At 56.6% G+C, this 23061-nt stretch overlaps 2 protein-coding genes across 3 annotated transcripts in view; one reads left to right on the top strand and one right to left on the bottom strand.

Moving 5' to 3' along the window:
• SERGEF (secretion regulating guanine nucleotide exchange factor) overlaps positions 1-456 on the top strand; it is a 225366-nt gene extending 224910 nt beyond the window's left edge. For both annotated transcript variants that reach the window (XM_061203107.1, XM_061203106.1), the window contains exon 11: positions 99-456. In XM_061203107.1, the coding sequence (XP_061059090.1) occupies positions 99-442 (344 nt within the window). In that variant the 3' untranslated portion in view covers positions 443-456. The remainder of the gene's footprint in view (positions 1-98) is intronic.
• A 6207-nt stretch (positions 457-6663) lies between these two features.
• Positions 6664-23061, bottom strand: part of KCNC1 (potassium voltage-gated channel subfamily C member 1) — a 43602-nt gene continuing 27204 nt past the window's right edge. Inside the window, exons 2-4 of the mRNA XM_061203097.1 lie at positions 15810-16743; positions 8706-8894; positions 6664-6728 (exon numbers count right to left, since the gene is read on the bottom strand). Coding sequence (XP_061059080.1) covers positions 6664-6728; positions 8706-8894; positions 15810-16743 — 1188 coding nt within the window. The remainder of the gene's footprint in view (positions 6729-8705; positions 8895-15809; positions 16744-23061) is intronic.

Genomic DNA, 23061 nt, shown 5'->3' with positions numbered 1-23061 from the left:
AAACTGGGGGTTTGCGGTGATACCTGCGCCCCCAGGGTGAGTGTTTCGGCCCTGTTCCCCAGAACCTCGTCTACAGCAGTCTCGTCTCTCCCTCGCAGGCGGGACGTGTTACTCTTGGGGCTGGAACGAGCACGGCATGTGCGGGGACGGCACCGAAGCCAACGTCTGGGCCCCAAAGCCCGTGCCGGCTCTGCGGTCATTGTCGGGACTCCGCGTGGGCTGCGGGGCCGGCCACTCCCTGGCCCTCTGCCAGCGGCCAGACCTCCCTGCCCTGGGCCAGCGCCCCAGGGTCACTGATCCTTTCCCAGATGCCACCAAGGAAGCCAGATCTCAAGAAGCCATGGACCAAGAGAGAAACTGGAAAGACAGACATGCAGAAGCTTCTCCCCAAAGCCAATCTGACAGGTTCAGAAATGGGGGGCTTGTGACAGAGACCCTTTAATAAAGCAACTTTACCCACCCAAAGTGTCCCCAGAGAAATGCTTTGTCAGGTTGCGGTGTTGGCCTGCGAAGGATTCAGGAGGCACTCTGGGCGGGCTGACCAGACGGGAACGATGGGAGCCTAGTGTCTGGGCTCAAGAAATGGACATCCTTTCTGCCTATCATGTGAGAATGAGGGTTCAGTCCTCACCCAAGGAAATGGGAGCAGAGGAAGGCTCCAGCCTGTCCCTAGCTGGTGAGGACAGAAAGCCCAGCTCTGTCCCCAGTGGTTGTTTTGCCCCAGCAGGCTTTGATTCAGCAAGACAAAGGTTCCTATAGGCCATGCTTAGGGCAGCCACAAGCCTCTCCTGGGGTTTCATTCTCAGCACCCAGAGCATGTAGTTTGCTGGTTCAAGGATATCGAGGTACCCTGATCAGGTGGCTGGTTACTTGGACAGGAAGGAGTTCTTGTCTTGGTGACTAGGACCAAGGGAGAAGGCTCTGGAGCGGGGGTGAGGGGTGGAGGAAGTATAGATGAGTGAGTGGAGGAAGAGACAAAACTTCTGGAAAGACTGGGCAGAGGAGACCCCTGGGACAAACAAAGGAATCTAGAACCAATGAAACTCCCAAGATCAATGTCTTCATCTGAGCCAGGAAGGGCTCTGGAGCTAGTCTGTGTGACTGTAATTGCCAAGCTGTAGTTTCGGGTGAGGGACAGACACAGCGTGGGAAGGGGGGTCTGCAGGGAAAGACCCTGACCCCTGACATCTGCCCACAGGCCCTGGCCTCTGCAGGAGGATGGCCCTCACGTGAAATGGGGAGCAGGCCAGACCCCAGGCCTCAGGCTTCCCCGGGTGGCAGCTATGGCTCTGGGGGACATAGCAGCTTTCTCTCTGTGGTGACCGGCAGCAGGCCTTTGGCCACAGGGCCTCAGAAAGTGGCTTTCCCCGGAGGACTGAGTGGCAGTGTCTCCAGCTCGCCAGCCCGGGTTGTGGCGCGTCCCACACCACCTCCCTCTGACTCAGGAGAGCACTTGGGTCTGGGAGCACTCGGCTCAAGGGCTTGAGGATGTTACGAAACCCCAGGACACCACAGCTGGAGGACCTGTAATGACCTTCTAGCCTCGTGGCCTTCAAACTGCGTTCTAGAACCCTAGCAGTCTCCTGAGACTGACAGCATTCTCCTGAGAACTCAGTGGCCACCTTGTGGGCTGTGGGTAAAGGAAGGCCAAGTAGACAGAGGTCTGGGTCCCCACCCTCCACCTTATTCACAGCAGCCTCATTTCAATCTACACTGTATATCAGGCTTCGCGTAAGATTTCACTTGACAAAGGGGTCCTTGAGAAAGTTTTAAAACCACTGATCTTATCCAACGTTTTCATTGTTCATGTGGGAAAACAGAGGCCTAAAAAGGGGAAGGGACCATCTCAAGGCCATACACCTCACTCCTGGCCCAGGGTCCTGATTGGGAGGTGACCCATCCAGTGCCTTGAGCCAGACAAGGGGGGGCAGACAAGGGGTGGCCCTGGGACCAGTGGGGGTTTGACTCAGGAGACTGGGGATTAGGGCCATCCTGAGCTCCCCAGGCCTACACCTAGAGACCACCCACGGCCATTGGCTGACCTTGAACACCAGTACGTGGAGTCCTGCTCCCAGTATTGTACCCTAGAAACATCGCTGCCCTGGCCAGCAAAGCCCTTTGTCCCCCCACCTCCCAGAACCAGTAGAGGCCAGCACAGCCTCTAAAGCACTTCCAGAATGGAAGGAAGGACATCTCTGTGCACTCTGTGCTGGTCTTGCCAAGGTGACCAGGCCTTCAGAGAGGGAGTAATTGGATGGCCCAGAGATGACCCAGACTGGAGCAAGTCCACCATTACTGGCCACCACCCACTGTCCTACAGACCGGGTGGTCTGCACGGGAAGGCCACCCCACGTGGGTAAGTCCTCAGGCCCATACCTCCCAGGCAGGGTTTCCACTCCCGAGGAGCGCACACTCTCACTGCACAGCTGTGCAGAGTTCCCCCTACCTCTTTCAGCACTTGCTGGAAGAAACCCAAATCCCATGTCCTCTGCTGCTGAGCGCTAATGCCCCTCCCAAGGCTTCCCTGTGGGCACAAGAAAGTGTCTCGGGGCTCCTTCCCAGCCTGAAACAGGGTGAGGTGGTGCCTCAGCCCTAAATCTCGGAGCCTTGCTCGGAACCTGAGCCAGACCCTTCTTAGAAGCATGCGGAACCCAGCTAATCCATGCATGCAAGAGTGAATGGCTCTTGGCACTGGATGACACCACAGACTGTCCAGTCCCCCCCAGTTCCTCCATTTCTCCCTCCCTGACAGTGGTGGACGGGCTTCTCTGCATCAGTTCACTCGCCAGATTGATGAGTGTCTGAAAGCGCCAGCGGGGTGAGGGTCTGTTGACAGTGTCTCCCAGACTTTTTTCTGGACCCTTTGAACCCTACTGGTTATTCTCAGACTTGTAGATGTCCAAGCCCCTCATTTCTACTAGATCCTGATCTCTTCAAGAGCAAGGGACCAGGTCTCGGTCAATTCTGGAATCCCTTTATTAAGGACAGGTCCTGGGACAGAGAAAGTACCCAATAAGCATGTTAGGGTCACCATGGGTGAGGAGGCTAAACGAGTGGGTTCTGTGATCCCCTCACCCCCACCCATCCTCTGCTTTCATCTCTTACAAATGTTTGATAACTATGCTGTGGATAGCACAACCATTTGACAGTGATTAGCTAATGAGAAAATGCCCACTCATTTCTAAGAATGACTTTTTTTCCCTATAGACTAAGTTGATTGGCCTTCACATCCCTCACCCCGCCCCCGCCGCCACCCCATGAGAACGAGGGAAGGAAAAAGGAGAGGGGAGTGAGACCCCATCGTGTGCTCATAGGTCTTGGGCCCGCAGCCCCTGCAGTGATTGTCAAAGGGCGGCCACGTACCAGGTGTGAGCAGGATGTTTACGTCCTAACGTACCACACACAGTCTCCCCTCGCAGGCGCCCCGGCTTCCCTTGACGCCCTACCACCTTCGGTCCCAGCGGGCCATCAGGCCAAAATTCGATGAGGCTGTGCTTGAGAACGGTGAATCCAGGACTGGGGCTCAGAGTAAAGCCCTCCACCACCATCCACCACTTCTGAGTGAAGTGACTTAGTGAGAAATCGAAATTGGGAGGTAGGGAGTGAGTCAGGAAATGGGATGGGGTTCCAGGTCCTAAGGGGCACATGTATAACTGCGGCAGGGTTCGAATTTCCCAGCGACCAGAGCACGGAGAGGTGACAGTTGGGAGAGGAGAGCAGGAAGGCCTTGCTAGCCAATTTAAGGAGCTCCGACTTCATTCTTAGGGCAACAGGTGTTTATGCAGAAAATTGAGGTGGTCAGATGTGTACGTGGAAGGCTCAGAGCAGTGTGTCAGTGGGCCTTCTGTCATACCCATGGCCTGAGGGCCCTGGGATTCAGGACCGGTGTTCCAATCAATTCCATCTCCAGCCCCAGCAAGACCTCAATTAACTTGAGACAGCTTCTCCTGAGCTCTGGAGTCAGACCACCTGGGTTAAAATCTTGGCTTCATCCTTCATTGGCTGTGTGGCTTTGAGCTGGTTACTCTACTTCTCTGTGCCTGTCCTCTTGCCTCTAAAATGAACATGTTGAATTACTGTGGGTCATCATCAGACCACTTGTCTCAGATGCCCTGCACATGGCAGATGCTCAATGTATGTTAATCCCTGTTCCCCGTTAGCTACTGTGTCCCTGAAAACCCCTATTCCAAACGGCCGTATGTCAAGTCCCACTTGAGTCCACCAGAGGCACTTCTTCCAGGGCAGACCCCAAGTAGAGGGAACTCTGCCCTCCCTGCAGCCACTGAGGCCACTTGGCTTCTACATCCTGATGCTTATGAATGGCTGTTATATACATGGTGTGGATCTGGCAGCTCTTCGGCTGCATAACCCCTGGGCAGAGGCCTTGCCATGCTCACTGCTGCACTGATCCCCACCCCACATTGGTGAGGAAAATGCTTAGAGGGGGTGAGAAACTATTGGGTGAGAATTCGACACCCACCTTCAGCCTCCCACCCACCCATATGATCGTTGTCTTGGCCATGCTGGGAGGCATCAGGGAACGGAAATCCAGGGGAAACTGACCCCCACTTGTTTGTGGCCCTGGTCAGATCACTCCCCTCTGGGCCTCAGTTCCTCATCTGTAAAATGCTCAGAGGTGGAGTGCCATGACCATTAGGGACTTTCCACCGGAGATTCTCTAATGGATAGGAAAAGAATTGGAACCCCAATCCCCCACTCTACCCCCAACCAAAGCCAAGTGAACAACCCAAGCAAATCAGCATCCCTAGGAGAGGGCTCCACCCCTTCCAAGTTGCCTCAGGCTGAGGGAGGGGTATGTGATGAGGTGACCACCAGACTGGGCCCAGCAAGGGTTCAGCTGGATAGGGCACCCGGACCAGTCATACCCCGGCCTCTGGCTCCATCAGATTCAAGGATGGCCCTAGGAGGGAGGTGACCATGATCTGCATGAAGGGCAGTGGCGGGGGCGGGAGCTGGGAGCTCCGACAAAACCAGATTCAAGGAGTCATGAATATGGCATGGATCCACGGAGAAGTTTCCGTATTGGTGAACCCCCTAGAGGATGGGCTCGTCTTAGGGTCTTTTTTTGACCGATTCCTTTTGAGGGCTGCCTCCCTCCCCCCACCCAACAGGATCTGCAGGTTGGGGGGCAGGGGGCAGTCCTGGCTTTCCCCCAGTGAGAGGACAGCCAGCACCTTGGGTGGGTCCCTGAGATCAGAGGAGCCAGGGCTCAGGCTCACCCCAGCCCAGCCACAGAGGGCCTGACCAGGGGCCCAGAACTGAATCGCGACACTGCCAAAGGCAATAAAAACCCAAATCCATGCTTCATCTCCAATGTCAGCTGTTTATTATTGAGGGCCAGGGCCCAGGGAGGGGAGGGTGTTGAACTAAAGCAGCATTGCTCTCTTTCCAGGAAATGTTGCGAGCTGCAGTGAGAGCTTGAGATGTTGCATTTTTTTTTCAACTCAAGCATGTGTTTTTCAAAAATATCATCCTTCCCCACCCCTTACCCCACCACTAATTTTAGAATCAGACCAAAGCCAAGCTACTGTCCTCTGTTTCTGTTGGGAAAATACTATATTTATTCGAGATGCAGAAGTGTGTCTCTGCAAACCTCCGATTGCTTCAGGAAAACAAATCTGCTTTAGACTATACAGAAACCATGATACAAAATTTATTTCATGCTAGAATCGCTTTGCATAACATTGGGCATGCAGTTTTTTTACTCTGAAGTACTAAATTGCATACAATGCCGGGTTGTGCCTTAATAAAGGTGGAGGAGGACCAGCCCTCCCGCGGTCCTGATCTTTTTGGTGCTCTGAAGGAACACTTGGAAAATCCATAAGGTGTTGATTATCTACTATGAACAATTTGTTATGAAAGTTGGTCGCACTGAATCTACACACCGCTAAGATGATCGAATCAACCTAGACTAGCCGCTGTCAGGGTGTTGGGGAGACGTCCACTGGGTCGCAAGCATGCCAAACAGAGGGAAGAAGGCGGCAGTGTGTTTCCACAATTCTATTTGGAGCAAAGTTCTCAGTTTCCGCGTGAGAGATGAACTATGAAGGTGAGGTCAATATGACCGATGACTGACCGACTGCCCTTTTGGGAACGTTTACTCTCCATCTCGATCTCGTGTACAAAAAGGGAAGCAATCCGTTCCCCATCCCCACCCCTCCCCCCACCCCGCTCCATTCCCCCCCAAAACGTACAGGTTTCTACCAAATGCCATTTACAGTTTGGCTCCAACAACATGTATAAAAGGAAAGTGCTTTGAAAGAAAATAGAGGACTCTTGCTTGTTTCTCTTCGTTGTTGTCGTGGTTTAGGGTAATCATACAGTTGCAGGGGATTGGTGGGTTTGGATTGCTGGGTTTTTCTGTTGAACTTCATGCAAGTCATGCTAAGGAACCCTTCCATCCCACCCCTTCCCCGAATAAAATAAAATTTTTTAAAAATGAAAAGAAGGAAAACAAATCCTCTACAGTCAGTTACCATTTGGCCGTAGAAAAGCTACGTCTGTCCTAGTACAAGGCCTGGGCCACTCGGACTCGTCCGGCAAACCTGCATGGCGTGAATTTACTCTGTCCGAGGGTGAGGAGGGGCTGCAGGTCCACCCAGATGCTTAATAGCCACCAGTGTCCTGGGCCAAGCCGCCTGGTCAAGTCACTCTCACAGCCTCTGTCGGCATATACTTAGCAATGACAGGGCTTTCTTTGCAAAGATCTGTATGTAAAGAATACAATTAACACTTGAGCTTCTCTTCTTGGCTTTCCCATCCCGCTTGGTACTTAGTTTTTACGGAAGGAGGAGGACAGACAGAACAGCCGCATGCAGAGGCAGGCAGATTCTTCTCCAGCTGGTTGGTTCTCCCATGCAGTGAGCCAGCCTAGCACGCCTCTTTCTCTCCCTCCTGGGGCATCGGGTTAAGCTCCTAACTCTTCTCTACCCTGCACATGGCTTACAGCCTGGAATCATCCTGAGAAAAGCAAGTCCTCGGCGGCTGTCATGACTCCATGAGAGCGGGGCCGGGTGGATGCCGGTGGGGGGCACTTCACCCTTGGTGCCTCTGTGGGACTGCGGAGTGGGTACCACCTGTGGACAGTGGTTGCCACTGGACTCCCTGGCCACTACAGGCTGCTTCTGTCCCACACAGCCTGGGCTTCTGGAAGCCCAGTAAAGAGACTCTCCTGTCTGCTCTTTTAGGCCACACAGATTGATCCAACATTCAAGATGAAGGAGACAGGCAGCCCACGAGACCTTACCAGGCAGAGCACAGCCACTGGGAATGGTCTACCTGCCTTCCCCTGCAACCCCCTGGGCTGCCCAGTTCCTGGCTTTCTAGAGCCTCCACTTGGGAAAAAGCCAGTTGTGAAGGGGAGCATCAGGCCTATCCATGGAAGGCCAAGGATGGGGCCCGCCCCTGGGGCCAGCAGCCCCCCTGCCATGCAGCACCATGCGGGGGGTGGTATGCCACGCTGGGGTCCAAGGGACCTCCAGGCCAGGCAAGGAAGCAGGGACCAGCCTGGATCAGGTGAGCACACTAAGCACCAGTGACCAGAAGGACTTCCCCCGTCTCCCTGTGGGCTGCCTCTCCTCTTCTGGGTTTGCCCTTTATTTTGAGTTCTATGCTTTCTCCTTGCATATTGTTGAACCATTTCAAATACTGGAGCAGTTGTGAATGGCCACCGGCTACACCAACTGTTGCTCTAAAAAACCAACTATCTGGCCCAACCTGCTCACCCTGGTCAGCACGCACCCCGTGTGAGCCTGCTTCCCAACATGCATGAGCCGCCCAGCCAGTCCGCTGTGCCGAGGATGGCTTCCTCTGCCTTCCAGGCCCTGGCCGATGCCTGGAGCCTGGAGCTAAGGTGCGCTGGGCCCCCACCCCAAGCCTCTCCGCAGCCCATGCTCAAGCTCTAGTGGAAGCCTTTTCCCCAGGGGGTCAGCCTAAGCTAAGGGTCCTATCCAAGGAGACTTTGAGCAGAGACCGCCACGGGGCTCAGCCTTCACCAACCACAAGGGGGCGCTGACCACACCCAGGGCCATGGCTGACGGGCACTGGGGACAGAAGGGGTTGCATAGAGTCCTGCGTAACCACCTTCTCTTGGCAAGTTCTCTATCTGCCACTAGCAGTATTCTGACTGGCACATACCTTACCTCTGCAAGGACACTGGCCTCACCTCCAAGCCCTGAAGCTACCTTTCTCTTCATGCCTCCCCTCCCACTGGTCTGTGGATTCTCTTTAAAGGATGCCACTTCCAGAACATGGATCTTGGTTGGCTAAGCCCACAGGGTCCTGATCAGACCAGGCCCACCCCGTCGCCCTCCTCAACCAAGGGACAGGGGAGATCACTTTGCCTTTGGGGTCTGACCTGCCATCTGCCAGAGCAGCCTGGGGGAGTCGAGGCTCCTCCCACATCCCCGGGTACCCCTCTGCCTTGGGGGCTGTAGTCGTCCAGCCTGTCCCCAAGTGCCTTCCTACCCCTCAGCTCAATTCCAACCCACAGCTGCCTGGACCTCCGGTCCTCTCTGCCAGCCTGCCATCCCACTTGCAACACTGGGACTCAGACCTCCGGGGGCCGACCCTGGGGCTCCACCTGCTCCTTGCCCCCCTCAGTGTGCCTGCCTGCCCCTCAGCGCCCCTTGCCCGCCGCCCCGCCCACCCGTCTGCAGGGGTGCCAGGCAGCCTCCTCTACATACCCTTTCTCACTCCTCCACCAGGTGGGCACGCGTACTCCCCGGTTGATAAGAGGAAGCAGGGTCCGTATCTCTCGCGGGTGCCCGAGCGCGTAAAGGGCAGGCCCTCATCGGGAGTGAGGGCCTGGTCTATGTGGGGGCAGTCTTCGTTCGCCAGCGCGGCCTTCGCCACCTCCCCATTCAGTTTGGAATCTTCAAACATATAAGCAGAAGCTATTGAGACACTGAAAACTGTTTAGTGGGGGGTGGGGGGGACAGGCCAGAAGTAGGGCATCGGCAAAGGGCAGCCCGTAACTGAGGATGGAAAAGCGAGCAGGCCATGGAGGGAGGCACAAGGCTGGGGGTCCCCGGCTCATTCAGGCAGCCCTTGGGCTGCCCACAGTGCTGGGGAGGAGGGTTCCTGGGTTTGCTCAAAGTTTGCAAAAAGATGAGTTGGTGATGGGCCCAGCAAGCGCAGTGCTGGGGGCCGGGCCCCAGGTCCAAGGCGGGGCCGATGAGACAGGATGGTGTGGATGTGGTCATGGGTAGAGGGCCAGACACAGAGCTCAGGAGGAAGACAGACAGACATGCAGAAACACTCCTATTCAGAGAGGCAGCCTTTTCTGACCCCTCCGCTGCCAACCAGAGCCCTGCTGCCTCCCATCCACATCCAAGCTGGCTGCTCAGGCATCCCTGGCCCCATCCAGACCCCATCGATCGGCTCTACTCCAGGCCCCATTTGGATCCCCTCTGGTCACTCGCTTCACGCTGTCCCCCTCCACACCCTATCTGATCACTCAGTCCCCCCACATGGACCCAATCTGGTTACTCTGTATGCTCCGTCCCCCATACGGACTAGGCCTGGTCACACAGTCTCCTGGTCCCCCGTGCAGACCCAATATGACCACTCAATCTGCTCCATCCCCACACAGACTTAAGCTGGTCACTCAGTCCACTCTGATCGCCACACAGACCAAGCCAGTGTCTTCCACCCCGCTCTGCCCCAAGCAGTCCTCGTCAACTTGCACAGGCGCAACAGGAATGTAGGCATGAGGCAGTGACAGCAGCCAGGATTTGGGAGGGGCTCCCATTCCTCTCTCTCCTCTCGGCAGCATCCCCCGCAAAGCAGAGCAAATGGATGTGTAAAGACAACAGTGGCTGATGGACTCGGGTGGGAAAGACGAGTCTTGGCCTCTGCGGTAGCCTGAGAAGGAACCTGGGAGGAAGTTTGGGGCACATTTGGTGAGGGTGAAGCGTGGCCAGAGCAGGGAGCTCTCCCTCTCCCAAGTCCAGGAGCAGCGCCGTGATAGCCTCTGGAGCTGGCAGAGGTAGCTCCGTCAGCCTCTGTCCCCGCCCATCACTCTTGGGGACTGAGCCTGCCCCACGCTCTCTGCCTTCAAAGCAGACTCTTCCTGGCCAAGGTGGCGCCGACTCGGTCCCCAGGGTGGGCACTGTGGTTTCCTCAAATACTTCCTCTAGGGTGAGCGCCTCAAGGGAAGACAGACCCCACAGGGGCGTGACCACACGGGGAGGCCCTCTGAAAGACTAAAGAGGGGCAAAAAGCTGGAGACAGTCTCCACCCGATTTGACCCTCTTCCATGACCCTGTTCACATCATGTAACTACACGCAGAAGTGATCCTTCTCCGTGTGCACACACTCAGCGTGCCCGCGGGTGGGATCACGGCCCGTGTACATATCATGTCACTACAAAGAGGCAGGCAGTCAAAAGAGAAATGGACCAATCAGGTTTATTCGTAAAGCAAATCCAAAAAAAAAAAAAAATCCCATCATAATTTTGGAACTTAAAAAAAAAGTCTGTCGTACAAGATGGCAAAGCATTTCACGTACAGTGCGTTTCTTGACAAATCCCAGGGGCTTCACTCCCCAATTTACTCTGAACCAGAAAGGCCAGTTACCAAGGTAACTCTGATACCGCGTGACTGGGGCTGGGGCCTCTCTGGGGTCTGGGGGCTGCCTAGCACTTGGGGTGTGTCTGAGGGCACACACGTGTGCGCACAGACAAGCCCGGTTCTGCCTCCCAGTCTGGCTGGTCCCGTCTTCCCTCCCAAGGTCTCCGGGGAGAGGGCAGGGAAGTTTAAGGGAGGAGGTTGTAGATGAGGGGGCAGAAGTTGGGGCCCACAGTACCCTGCACACAGTTTCCTCAAGGGGAAAACAGCGAGTCCTACCAGGCAGCGTCTCCGTCTGGGAGGGGAGCCAGGACTTGCTGTCTCTCTGCTGGCCATCGTCTGTCAGTGGAGGTATCTACAGCCTGCAGGGCTTGCCCAGGGGTGGGTCAGAGGTAGGTGGTGGAGCCTGAGACCTCTCATCTGACTCTGCCCCCCAGCACTGTGCCCCTGGAGCAGCCAGCTCCCACAGCATTTAGAGGACCCAAAGTTGAGGCTGGTCTCCTGCAGGGGTCCGGCCAGGGGGCAGCCATCAGGGATCCCTGGGTGGATGTGAACTGGACACCCTTCCCTCCCTGGAGCCTGCTTCTTCTCCCAACCATGGCCTTTGAGAAGGGGCTGAGCCTGGGGGCTGGTGGGGGGGGGGTAGTGTTTATGTCCCTCTCTGTGAAGGAGCCAGCCTCCCTGGGCTGCTGGCTAATCTGTAGTTTGGTGTGCTCTCAGAAACTGGGAACATTCTCCCTTCCCAACTCCAGAGGGGGGCTGGAAGAGAGACCAATCAAGGGGGGCCAGCTCTCCAAACCTGGGAAAGCCATGGAAAAAGCCAGAGGTGCCAGCCCACCCAAGACTCCCCACCCTCCTGCCCCCACCCCGTCCTTTAGATGAGATGGCCACCAGGTCCCTTGGCTCCCAGCTGCTCCCCAGGAGGCTGGGAGCCCTGCCTCCCCTGGCCCAGGGCCCCTCGGCCCCCACTAGACCCGAGGGCCTGTGATGATGAAATGGCAGCATGGGCAGCATCTCACGAAGATGGTTTCCAGGCTTTGAAATGGGCTGAGAGAGATGAGCGTCCGCGAGAGGGTCATTTTTTTTTAAACTTTGGAGCAAGGAGAACCCGATGTCCGGCCCTGAGCCAGCACGCTGGCTTCTGTGCCCTGGTCTCCAGGCACCGCCGAGGTACTTACTGTTCACACCAGCAGCGGGCGCGCCGGGGGCGCACGCAGGGCTGGGGCGGGGCGGGAGGGGTGGCTGGGAATTTCCTCGGGTTTAGCCCTGAGGGGGCTGCCCAGCCTGGGGCTCAGGGAAAAAGTCCCAGGCTAACTGGGGACAGTCTGTGAGAGACATGAGCAGAGTACAATCACAAGAACCGGCACAAGTCATGCAACAAAACGAGGAGAGAGAGAGAGAGAAACATGATTAGTGGAGAGAGAGAAAGAGAGAGCATGTGAACAACACAGAAAAGAACACCCAGGCCTGGCCCTCAGAGGCCCTCATTTCTCCGCTCCTTCCCGCTTCGCCCGCCTGGGGGGCCACACCGACCCCACTCAGGGCTCCCGCTGCCCACCCTGGCCCTGCATCTGAGCAGAAACTCGGTCAGCCCGCTTGGAGGGGCCCTGCCCACACCCTTCCTGGTCACTGTTGTCCCAATCCCCACCACCTCCCCTGCCCTGGGGGCTACACCACTCCTGGTCCAGGAGGGGAGGGGTGGAGGGCTGGGGCCAGGGGCGCTTTGGACTCGGCAGCTCAGGGCAGAACCCAGAGGCTGCAGTGGTAGCTCCCAGGGGGCCCAGGCAGGGGCTTTTTGGGACCTCACTGCTGCCTTATGTGCTCATGGGCAGGAAGGGGGGTTTGGCCACCACCTATCCCCCATGCCAGCCCCCTGCTCACCTATGGTGGGACCCTGCAGCCCCAGACGCAGCACCCCAGAGTACCAACCCACATCACAGGAGCAGGGATGGACGAGACACACGTGAATGCACATGGCAGGACAGAAGGAGCACTCCAAACTGCCCAGAGGAGGTGGTCTGGGCCCCCGACTGCAGATGGGGGAGGGACCCCCTTTCTGGGAGAGGAGCAGCTTCTCCTGGGCTGTCAGTCCCAGGCAGTCCCTGACCATAGGGGCACCCTCCTGGCATCCCCCCGTGAGGCCCTACAACCCCTGCCAAGACGAATCCCCCGAACACTGACGCCATGCCAGCCATGGTACAGAGGAGACCAGATCATCCCTCACAGACACACAGACCTGAGATTTCAGGAGAGACCAAGAGGTGGAGGTGAGGGGAGGGTGCTGCTGACATGACTGGGATGGCTTGCCTGAGTCCCAGGGGTCTAGCCCTGGAGGTAGGGGGTGCCCTTAGAGCCCAGCACGCTGCACTTGGCCCCAACCCAGGTTCTAAAAGTGGAATTGGAGAAGCCCAGCCCTCGCTGAGGCCACTTGACTGCACTTGGGTGTGGAATGAGATTGGAAAGGCCCTGGGGGCTGCATCTCACCTCTCCATTCCTGTAGGGTCCAGTCTCCACCCCCATTTGCCTTCCGCACCTCTGGCCTCCCCCACACTCACTCACCGACTCACCCAAACCCCACGCCCATCTAGGACCATAGCTGCAAGCAGGAAAGGAGGCAAATGGGAAGGGACTCAGGGGTGCCGGGATGAGGAGACACCCCCTAAGAACCACACACCCTCTTGGTGATAGATAACCGGGGTCTCACACACCAGCTTTCAGAGGGAGGAGTGTTCTGGTGAGGGGTCTGGGATCTCAAGACAGCACCCTCAGGAGCGTGAGGACTTGGAAAGGGGGCGGGGCAGAGTGTGGGGGATGGGAGGGAGAAAGGTAGGTGGAGTTGGGCATCTGGGCTCCAGAGGGCAAGCTCAGAAGGGCCCCAAGTACCTCCTCAGCCATAGAGACTGTGCAAGCCAGGACACTCTGGATCCCTGAGACCTGGGGCTGCAGCGAGGAGGTTCCCAGGAGCAGGGCTGCCATGGCTATGGGGCCCAGGGGCTCCAACAGGAGTGCACAGGCTTTACAGGCCTGCTGCAGCATGGCAAGAGGGCTTGTGTCCTGTGACTAGCTGGTGTACCTGCCAGCACACACACATCTGCACTCCGTGTGTGTGTGCACGTGCACGCCTGTGTAGGCGTGTGTGCATGTGTGTATGTACGTGTGTGCATGCATGCACGCCCTCAGCACATGGAGAATACTGGCATTGTCTGGGAGTACTGAAGAATTTGTGCCTGACTGGAGTGAATGAGGGGTCCTTGACAGGTGGGCCTGGGGCACCCATATTTGAGGCACCAATCCTGAAAGATTCAGCGTTGGGAGGATGTGACAGAGGGCCAAGGAGCGCCATGGTGATGCCACTCAGGCTGAGCTCTTCCTGCTGGGGCCTGGAGTGAAGCTGGGGGGGCTAGGCCCGCCCAGACCCTCCCCTAGAGCCCCAGGAATTTTCCTTGCCATGATGGCGGCTCCTGAGGTCAAACAGAAGGGCTAGCTAATCCAAAGCAGGAGGGTGGAGCAGGAGCTTTCCACGGCCCATGCCTGGCTTGCTAAGCAGGAGCCACACCTTGGCTGGGGAGTCCAGCCCCCCGCCACCAGGTCTCCCTGTTCCAGCCTCTGAGACCACTGTCCAGTCCCTGGCCCAGCCCAGAACACTAGCCACATTCCTCTCAGGTGCCTACAGCAATCCCAGGGAGTGGGGAGGGGTATGGGGCCAGGCGAAGGGGCTGGAAAGTTCCCACGGACAGAGAAGTGGGCCTTGGGGGTACTGCTCTGGGCAGCGTAGCTGTGGGATGAAGCCAGATCAGGAGTAGGATGGGGGTGGGGGCCATCGGGGAAGAAAGAGTCAATCACCCACTGGGGGAGGCCACCCAGGCCAGGGGGCACTTGCTCCTCTAGGGCTGAGCTAGCCTACAGCCCCCCTGCCTGCCCTGGGCACAGGGGTGTCTTCTGTAGACTAAACGCCACCTATCACTGACTCAGCCTTCCTCGCCCCGGCACTCCTTCTTAGCTCAGTGTTGTCATTCGTCTCTGGGTCGTTCATTGCCTTCAAATTCCTGTGTCCACAGAATAAGTCGATGGTATTCCATGGGTAGAGGTAGACTATGGGCTTTATATCTTCGGACCAGAGCCCCATGATCAACTTTATGTGCTATGTGCAGGTTCTCATAAAACTGAGATAGTCCCATAACGAACCACTAGCCATGGAATATTAGAATATATCCCACGGTGACTAGTATTGTTTCATGGCCCCCCTCCCCCCCTCCCTGACCCCCACTGAATTCACGGGAAAGTGGTCATACACTGGTTGGGATGTCGTGTATTGCTGCTGCAGTCCCTACCGCCGGAAACAGGGAGAACTCTGGGTGGGAGGTTGTTTGCTGGTCTGTAGCGCTTTCATCTAAGCTGCCGGGTGGTGGCCCCCTCTAGTCCTTCGCTCACCAGCCGCTCCCATCAGAAGGCCACCGGAAACTCCCACTTGACCATCAACCCAAACAGACAACGTGAAAGCTAGAGTCACTCCAACAGGTTCCTAAAGATAAACGCTAAACTCTAGAGTGGTGGTGGAAGATGAGTTGGTTCCGCATGCTGTGGGGTAAGTAAGCTTGTTACGTACGGAGGGCAAGAGGCGTCTCCCAGGACGCGCCTGGAGCTAGGCAGCCGGCATCAGAGCAGGAATGCTACTCAGCTATGGAGACAGGCTCTGTTGGGGGTGAGAATCCTTGCTGCTGCCTTTGCAGGGACCCTCCTGCTAGATCCCATGCACCATCTGTGCCACGCGCACGGCCTGAAGGGAGCCGTGCAAAGACCAAATCAGCAGCTGTCTGGCATTTCCGAATCACACCCGCCCCCACCCTGCCCCGACACTGGGTCAGTGGCCTGAGTCAGCGACTCATGCTCCACTCCTGCCCACCAAGCAGCAGTGCCCCTGGGGCTCCTGCCAAGAGAGTCCTCAGCAACCTCGCGGGCCATGTCATCTCTTCAGAACCCCACGAGACCAGCATGTTAACCTCCTTACTGGGGGCCACCAGTGAGGTTCTAGCAGGCTCTTGCCTCGTGAATTCGGCTGCCCAGCATCTCCCTGGGCCCCCAGACTCCACACCTCGAGATTGAGCGCAGGGTCCAGGGTCACCCATGGAACTAAGGAAGCAGTCTGACTGAATCTGGAATCATCGCTACAGGGGGCGGAGGTGAAAGGTCAGATTGACATGCCTCTAAGAGGTTTCCTACCTGCTCTGTTAATTTCTAAAATTTCTTCCTGGGCCAGCGGGCATGTGTCACTCTGAGTACTGTGGTGTGGAGAGTTTACGACAGATTTACAATAATTGGGAGATCCCAGCTGCGGTGGCCGCGGAATATGCTTCTTTTTTTTCTTTGGTAGTTTCTGCTTAGCCATGGCTAAGGAGTAATACATCCCGAAATTGTTCACAATGACGGGCACGGGCATGGCGATGGTCAGCACACCCGCCAGCGCACACAGCGCTCCCACCAACATGCCGGACCACGTCTGCGGGTACATGTCTCCGTAGCCCAGCGTCGTCATGGTGACCACGGCCCACCAGAAGCCAATGGGGATGTTCTTAAAGTGGGTGTGCTCACTGGCACTGGGGTCATTGGGCTGCGCCCCTATCCTCTCGGCATAGTAGATCATGGTGGCGAAAATCAGGACGCCCAGAGCCAGGAAGATGATGAGCAGTAAGAACTCATTGGTACTGGCGCGGAGAGTGTGGCCCAGGACGCGCAGGCCCACGAAGTGGCGGGTCAGCTTGAAGATGCGCAGGATACGCACGAAGCGGACAACACGCAGGAAGCCCAGCACGTCCTTGGCCGCCTTAGAGGACAGGCCGCTCAGGCCCACCTCCAGGTAGAAGGGCAGGATGGCCACAAAGTCAATGATGTTGAGCGAGTTCTTGATGAACTCCACCTTGTTGGGGCAGAAGACCACACGCATGAGGAACTCGAAGGTGAACCAGACCACGCAGACGCCCTCGATGTAGGTGAGGAAGGCCTCTGTCTCCGCTTCCCGGTAGTAGCGCACTTGCGTGCCATTCCGAACATTCTCGATCTCTGTCTTGTTCACGATGGGGTTGAAGCGCTCGTGGGTCTCCAGGCAGAAGGTGGTGATGGAGACCAGGATGAAGAAGAGGGAGGCAAAGGCCACATACTGTGGAGGAGAAACACACAGTGTCAGAGGGGAGGCCCTCCCCCCAGAGCAAAGAGACCCGGGGTGCCTCTGGGCTGGGTCCAGTCAGGGGCTGGGCTGCGGAAGATGCCTGCAGGATGCCCCTCCTGACATAGGCCAGGCTGACAGGCCACCTTTCCCTCTTCAGAGCACAGAGCACGGGGTTAGGAGGCTCGGGGGTTAAGACGTTGTGGCAGAGATTGCTCTGTTTTCACAAATGCCTTTCCTCCTGGATGCACGGCTAGACCATATCTCCCAGCCTCCCTCGGGGCTGGGTGGGGCCACGTGACTGCGCTCAGGCTAGCGGACAGTGCACAAAAGGGTGTGCACTAAGGCCGGGCCTGGCTCACAAAACCTTCCTGCTCAACCTTCCATGCCTTCTTTCTTCCCCCAACTGCCAGTCAAATGCTGAAGCCCTAGGAAGCCAGCAGGGCCACCAGAAGGAAGTAGCCTGGGTCCCTGAAAAGAAAGACATCCACTAAATACATGAGTGGGAAATAAACTTCTACTGTCTTAAGACACTGTGATCTGGAGGTGATTTATTAAAGCATTTAGCTCCCCCCCCACCCTGACTAATAAAAGTGACCTAGGTGGCGGAGGCAGAGATTGGCAAAGAAAGGAGAAGGGGGAGCTATGGTGGAGGCAGGTCCCTCAGAGGCCACATCTCCCATCTTTCTTTCGTCCCTATGCTAGTCTATTCAATGTCTTTTTCATGGATCTGTACCTCATTCATGCGGTCTCTTCATGTTCTATCCTATGTGGAATTGCAAAAGATGTATCTGCCCCAGGGCCTTGGACACCTCTTTTACCCACTTCTCTCTATCATCCCAGGAACTCACACCACCATCTTGGAAGTGAGTTCCCCATCTTGGAGATATTGAAATAGAGGCTAAGTGGTCATTTGTCAGAGATGGTGTGTTGCAGGTTCAAGCATCAGGAGGAGAATTGGACCAGGGGTCCTCAAAGGCACCATAAACCATAGGGTCTGCTTCTCTCCTGCTGCTGCCTGCCAGCCCCAGGGTAGGGATGTGGGTGGGAGGGAAGAAGAAGCTGCTGGGGCGCTAGCCTTTCCAAACATATGTGGGTGCTTGCTCCTTTCAGACCCCCTCCCCGGTGAGAAGGAAATGGCCAGGATAACCCAGCCTGTCCAGAACCACCTGCTCTGGCCCTGAGCCCCTTGAGAAAGGTTCAGGAGACTCTTTGGTTTGGTTTGGTGGCCCCAGCTGATGACCCGCTGGGCTTCTCTGGCCCCCAGCAGATATGGGTACCCGAGGAAAGAGAGTCAAGCAGCTATCTGAGTTTCAAACCCTCCTACTCAGACTGAATTGCAGGCAAGGGCTCTTCTTACAGCCTCCAGTCGAGGTCCCTGGAACACTAACACTTCCCTGGCCAGGGGAACCCTGGCCAGGGGTTCTCCTCCGGGGGCCCAGCTGGTCATGTTCCCACTGCTCCCCTCTCCTCTGGGCCCCCCTTCGCCCAGCCTGTCAAGACAGACCATGGCCAGTGCAAGGCCCTCTCCCTGGAGGCAGCTCTGGGCTATAGTCTAGAATGGGTGGCAAGTTTGTTCTCCAGAGCTGCCTTCATAGAAAACTTCAAGGAGTGCCAAGGCCCCACCCTTTATCTGCCACAAGAGGCAGCCATGCTGCTTCTAGCAATTTCTTTAGTTTGTACTGATGCACCTCCCCACCTGGTGGTGGCCCTGTCTGGGCTGACCATGGCCATGGGACCTGGCACCCAACCTGGCACAGATCCAGAAACTAAGAACTATGTAGACCTTCCAAGACACATTTCGGGTTGGGGGAAGGGGAGAGAAAAGGGGAAGAGACAAAGTCAGCATTTTAGAATGTCAGAGTAAGAGCAGCTTTTAGAGATTATCTGGTCCAAGACACTACATGCTACAGATGGGAAGTCTGGGGTCCAGAAACAGGAAGTGATCTGCCCAAGCCACTCATTATGGCATGCTAATACTCCTGCTGGTTTAGTGCAGTTTTCAAAAACTTTGTCCTAGACTACTATCAAGTGTGACCCCTATGCATCCTTCCATCCATCCATCCATCCTTCTTCCCTTTCTTCCTTCCTTCCTTTCTCCCTCCCTTCCATCCACTCATCTTTCCTTCCTTCTATCCTCTCTCCCTCCTTTTTATCCACACATCCATTCATCCTTCTTTCCTCCCTCCCTCTATTCCTTCCTTTCTTTGTTCCTCCCTCCCTCCTCTCCCTCTCTTCCATCCATCATGCATTCATTCATTCATCCCTTCCTCCTTCTCTTCTTTTTTCCTTTTTTTCTTCCTTCCTTCCTTCCTTCCCTCCTTCCTTCCTTCTTTCCACCTACCCATCCATCCACCTGCCCATCCATCCATCCATCCATCCTTTCTTCCTTCCATTCCTCACCAGGCACCAGGTTATGCCCAGCACAGAGTGGAATAAGACCTCAGCCCAACCCCCAGGGAGGCCCCTGCACAGCTGAAGGTAAAGGACACACACAGAAACAAGTACAATGCAGTGGACTGAAAAGGTGAGCCCCCTCAGCCCTGCGATGCAGGTGGGGTTGGGACAAGGTGAGGCAGGGACTTAAGCCAGGTCTTCTGACTCCAGAAACAGCTCTTTAAGGATCCAGATAGTGCTGACCTGGGACACCACAGAGGTAGACCAGGAAAGCAAAGAGGAAGCAACTGGAAGAGGTCACCAACTCTGATCCAGGTTTATCCAGCTCCAGCGCTCTTTCCATCACCAGTTGTCAAAGCTCTTGGAGCTAAAAACACATCCCCAAATGCTGGGTATTTGGCCCTACATTCCCTCTGGAGGGCCCCATCTTAGAGCTTGGAATTCGCAGCCCAGGGTCCCAAGGGGCAGGTCACATTGCTCCCCTGGCCTTTTTGAGAGAGGGGAGGAAGACACACACTGTGAGTGTCTAAGGGATGCCAAGAGGCAGGGTCCGCTGTGCCCCTGGGCTCCTGATCCTGGCCAGTGGTGGAAGGCAGGAGGCACTGCCCCTCCACCTGCCCCATCAGCCATGGCATCCGCTTCCCAAACCATCCCACAGCTATACTCCTCTGTCCCCTCGACTCACGTGGGACTCTCTCTCAATTGGGCCACTGCCATCAAGGGCAGCATGTTGTAGGCTTCAATCTCGGCCACGCCCAGTACAGTACAGCCTCCACCCAGCTACCAGAGGGGGCAACCGTTGGAATCCCAGCTCTCTGCCCGCCACCTGGCCATGCTGCCCACAGAGAAAAGCCCTGACTCCTCAGCCTGGCACATGAGGCTCCCTGTGCCCTGGCCTCATCGACTTCCCAGGGTCCCCTCCCTGCCGCACCCAACATTCTTGCCACATGCAGCTGTCTGCTATATCTGACCCCCCCATCTCCATGTCTTGGCACTGCTGTTCCTGCCTCCAGGGTGTTCCTGCCGATCTCCATGTGGAAAAACCCATCCGTCCATCGGTGCCCCACTAAGTAGCCCTTCTCCCAGGACACTTTTCCCGGTGAGACTTCCTCTTGGCAGCTGGGGCCCTTAGGAGGCAGCAAATGCAGGGACGCCCCCCACCCACAACAAGGAATGTCTAAATCCCCCTCCAGGGAGGCAGTGAGCCTGTCTCTGACTCGTGCTCGTTAGTGCTTGCGGAGTCTCATGGGAACAGCTCAGAGAGGGCACTGATGTCCCCGGAGCCTTCTCCCTCCCTCCAGGTGCCCCCAAAGGCCCTCAGAGCTCTCGTCCCATTTGCTCCTCTCACAGGACAGGTTCTGATGGGAAAACTGAGGCCCAGAAAGAGGTCAGGTCTTCTAAAATTAGAGTAGACAAAATCCTTGGTTCTCAGCCAGCAATGGCCATCCCGTCTAGATTCTTTCCTCTCTGCACCCCAGTGACCAAGGAGTGGGGCTGGGGGGTGGGCAGCAGCAGCCAGGCCTAGAGCCGGACACCAGGACTTCTTCCCCAGGGGAGCCAGGGAGGTGGCAGCCAGGCCCTCCTGGCACCCTCCTGGGTGCCTTCCTGGACTCTGCGGCCCATGCGCCTGGTCCTTTGTCACAGGCAGGGCCCCAGCAACATCCGGGTCCAAGTGGGCCCTTAGGAGGGCTGTGGAGGAAGGTGCCCCTGGCTTGCTCAGACCGCCACAATCTCCTAAGCCTAGCGACTAGCAGGTCAGCCCCAGCGCATCAAAGCCAAAGCAAGAGCCCGCAGCCAGGTGAGTCCCCAGCGCCCTCCTGTCTATCCTCAGGGAAGCTGAGCCAGGAAGGAGAGAGGAGAAGCTATCAGGGCTGAGGACCTACTGTGCGCCTTTAATCCTCCCACAGACCTGGTGAGACAGGTGGTCGTACCCCATTGTGCCAAAAAGGAAACCCAAGTACAGAGAGGTTCAGGGACTAAACCAAGGTTTAAGGCTAGTGATGAAGCTGAGGCTTGAACGCAAGTGGTTCTGGCTCCAGAATCTAAGCTCTGCCCACCACCAGAGGTACCAAAGCTCTAGGGGGGCTAACAACACAGCTCTGCGCAATGGGGAGCCAGCCCTAATTATACGTGGATGGCTCCATCTTGGAGGTTGGCACCCACAGCTTGGACTCCCTGAGGGCAGGTTATGTCTGTCCCCAGTGAGGGAGAGAGCCAGGGTACTTGGATCCACAGGCTGGAGCCCAGGCACACCTGAAATGGTCTTGGCTCATTGCCCAGGGCTTGCTAGCACCTGGGGCAACAGCAGCCCCAGGGGCGGGGAGGCTGCCCCGTTCTGCTCAGGGAGGCAATGCTGACAGCAGCCCTGGATGGCTCAGCCTGCATGCTTACCTGGCCCACCTCTTGGCAAGACCCAGAGAGGGCAGGCTGAGAGATGACCACAACTTGTTCAGGGAGCTCAGCCAGAGGCAGGGGGTGGGTGCACGGGGATGGGGAGTTCCTGGGATCAGCCGATCCTGACAGGGAGGGAACCTCTGCCTGGCAGGCCCAGGTAGCAAGCCTTGGAAGCCGTTTCTGCAGTCACCCTGGGCTGTCACTCTCAGGACTGTAGGAGCTGCAGTCAAGGGCCGGGGGCTGCACCCCATGTGAGCTGTCTGCCTTCCAATCCCCAGTCACCCGGAGGATAGTCACCCACAGACATGCACAGCTACCCGGAGCACGCGCCTCACCTGTTACCTAAGTACCTACCCTGTGGTGCATGACCGCACATACACAGAAGACACAGGGACGCATGGATCGTACTGAAACAAATCACTGCCCACCAAGCATGAGCACCCAGGCGCTGTACCGCGAGGCGCGCAGCCCCATACCTCCCTCTCACAGCCTGTGCGTGTGCACTCGGAGCACACGGACGGTCACCACACTGCGCACCTCCTACAAACACCCCAGACCCCAGGCATTGCCGCACAGCTGGCCCCTCCCCTGCCCACCTCGCCCCCGCTGGGTGGGACTGACTCGGTGTCTGTCTCTCCCGCAGGACGGCAGCCCCAGCCCGTCTCGCCTCAGCCTCCTCAGCCTTCCCTGATGCCCTCACCTGTCTCCCTGCCCAGACAGTGCCAGCTCCTGGATCTCCCGTCTCTACACCTGCCTGTCACCCACCGGCTTCCTGATTTCCTGCCACCTGCCGGACCCCGTCCCCTTCCCTCAGCCCACCACAGCAGCAGCGCCCCACACCCAGGACCCAGGCCAGCTGGGAGGCCAGCCCTCCTGGGCTTCTAGTCTAATGGGGGGCACAAAGGGAGCTTTGCCCGGCAGCCCAGGGCCAACTGTCACCCAGCCTGGCCACACCTCAGAGGCCACCTTGTGAAATTTCAAGACAACACAGGCAAGATAGCCTGATAATGCAGCATAAACCCAAACTGGTAGTTCTGGCTTTTCTTTCTTTCTTTCTTTCTTTCTCTTTTTTTTTTTTTTTCAGAATCACAAACTGTGAGAGGCCCACCAATTGTGTTCTAGAAAGAGGTAGCCATGGCAACAGAGCGAAGCATCCCATTTCTATGGTAACCGGGGTGGTGAGACTGTTGGCTGTAAAGTCAGACAAACCTACTAACGATCTGTTGACTTAAGAAGATATTTTATAAATCACCAAGTTATTTTTATCATAACCCCACCCCTGAAACTATAAATCAGAAAGGCAATTTACTATCTATTAAAATGACCAATATGTGTTATGACTTCCATTATAAATTATTTATGCCACAGTCATCTTTAGAAAATTGTGCTTGTCTTTTGGAACTGCTCAGGGGTTCACCGTGGGGATCTGTGTTCTTGCAGTTTGGCGTTCCAGGAGCAAGGCGATGGCTGTAATGTGGTGCAGGGACCAACATTCTGGTCTGGCGGCTCACTCACTGCGTG

Source organism: Eubalaena glacialis, chromosome 10, assembly GCF_028564815.1.
Source record: "Eubalaena glacialis isolate mEubGla1 chromosome 10, mEubGla1.1.hap2.+ XY, whole genome shotgun sequence".
Taxonomy (NCBI): domain Eukaryota; kingdom Metazoa; phylum Chordata; class Mammalia; order Artiodactyla; family Balaenidae; genus Eubalaena; species Eubalaena glacialis.
The sequence above is the reverse complement of the archived record's forward strand: the minus strand, read 5'-3'. Positions and strand labels throughout refer to the sequence as shown.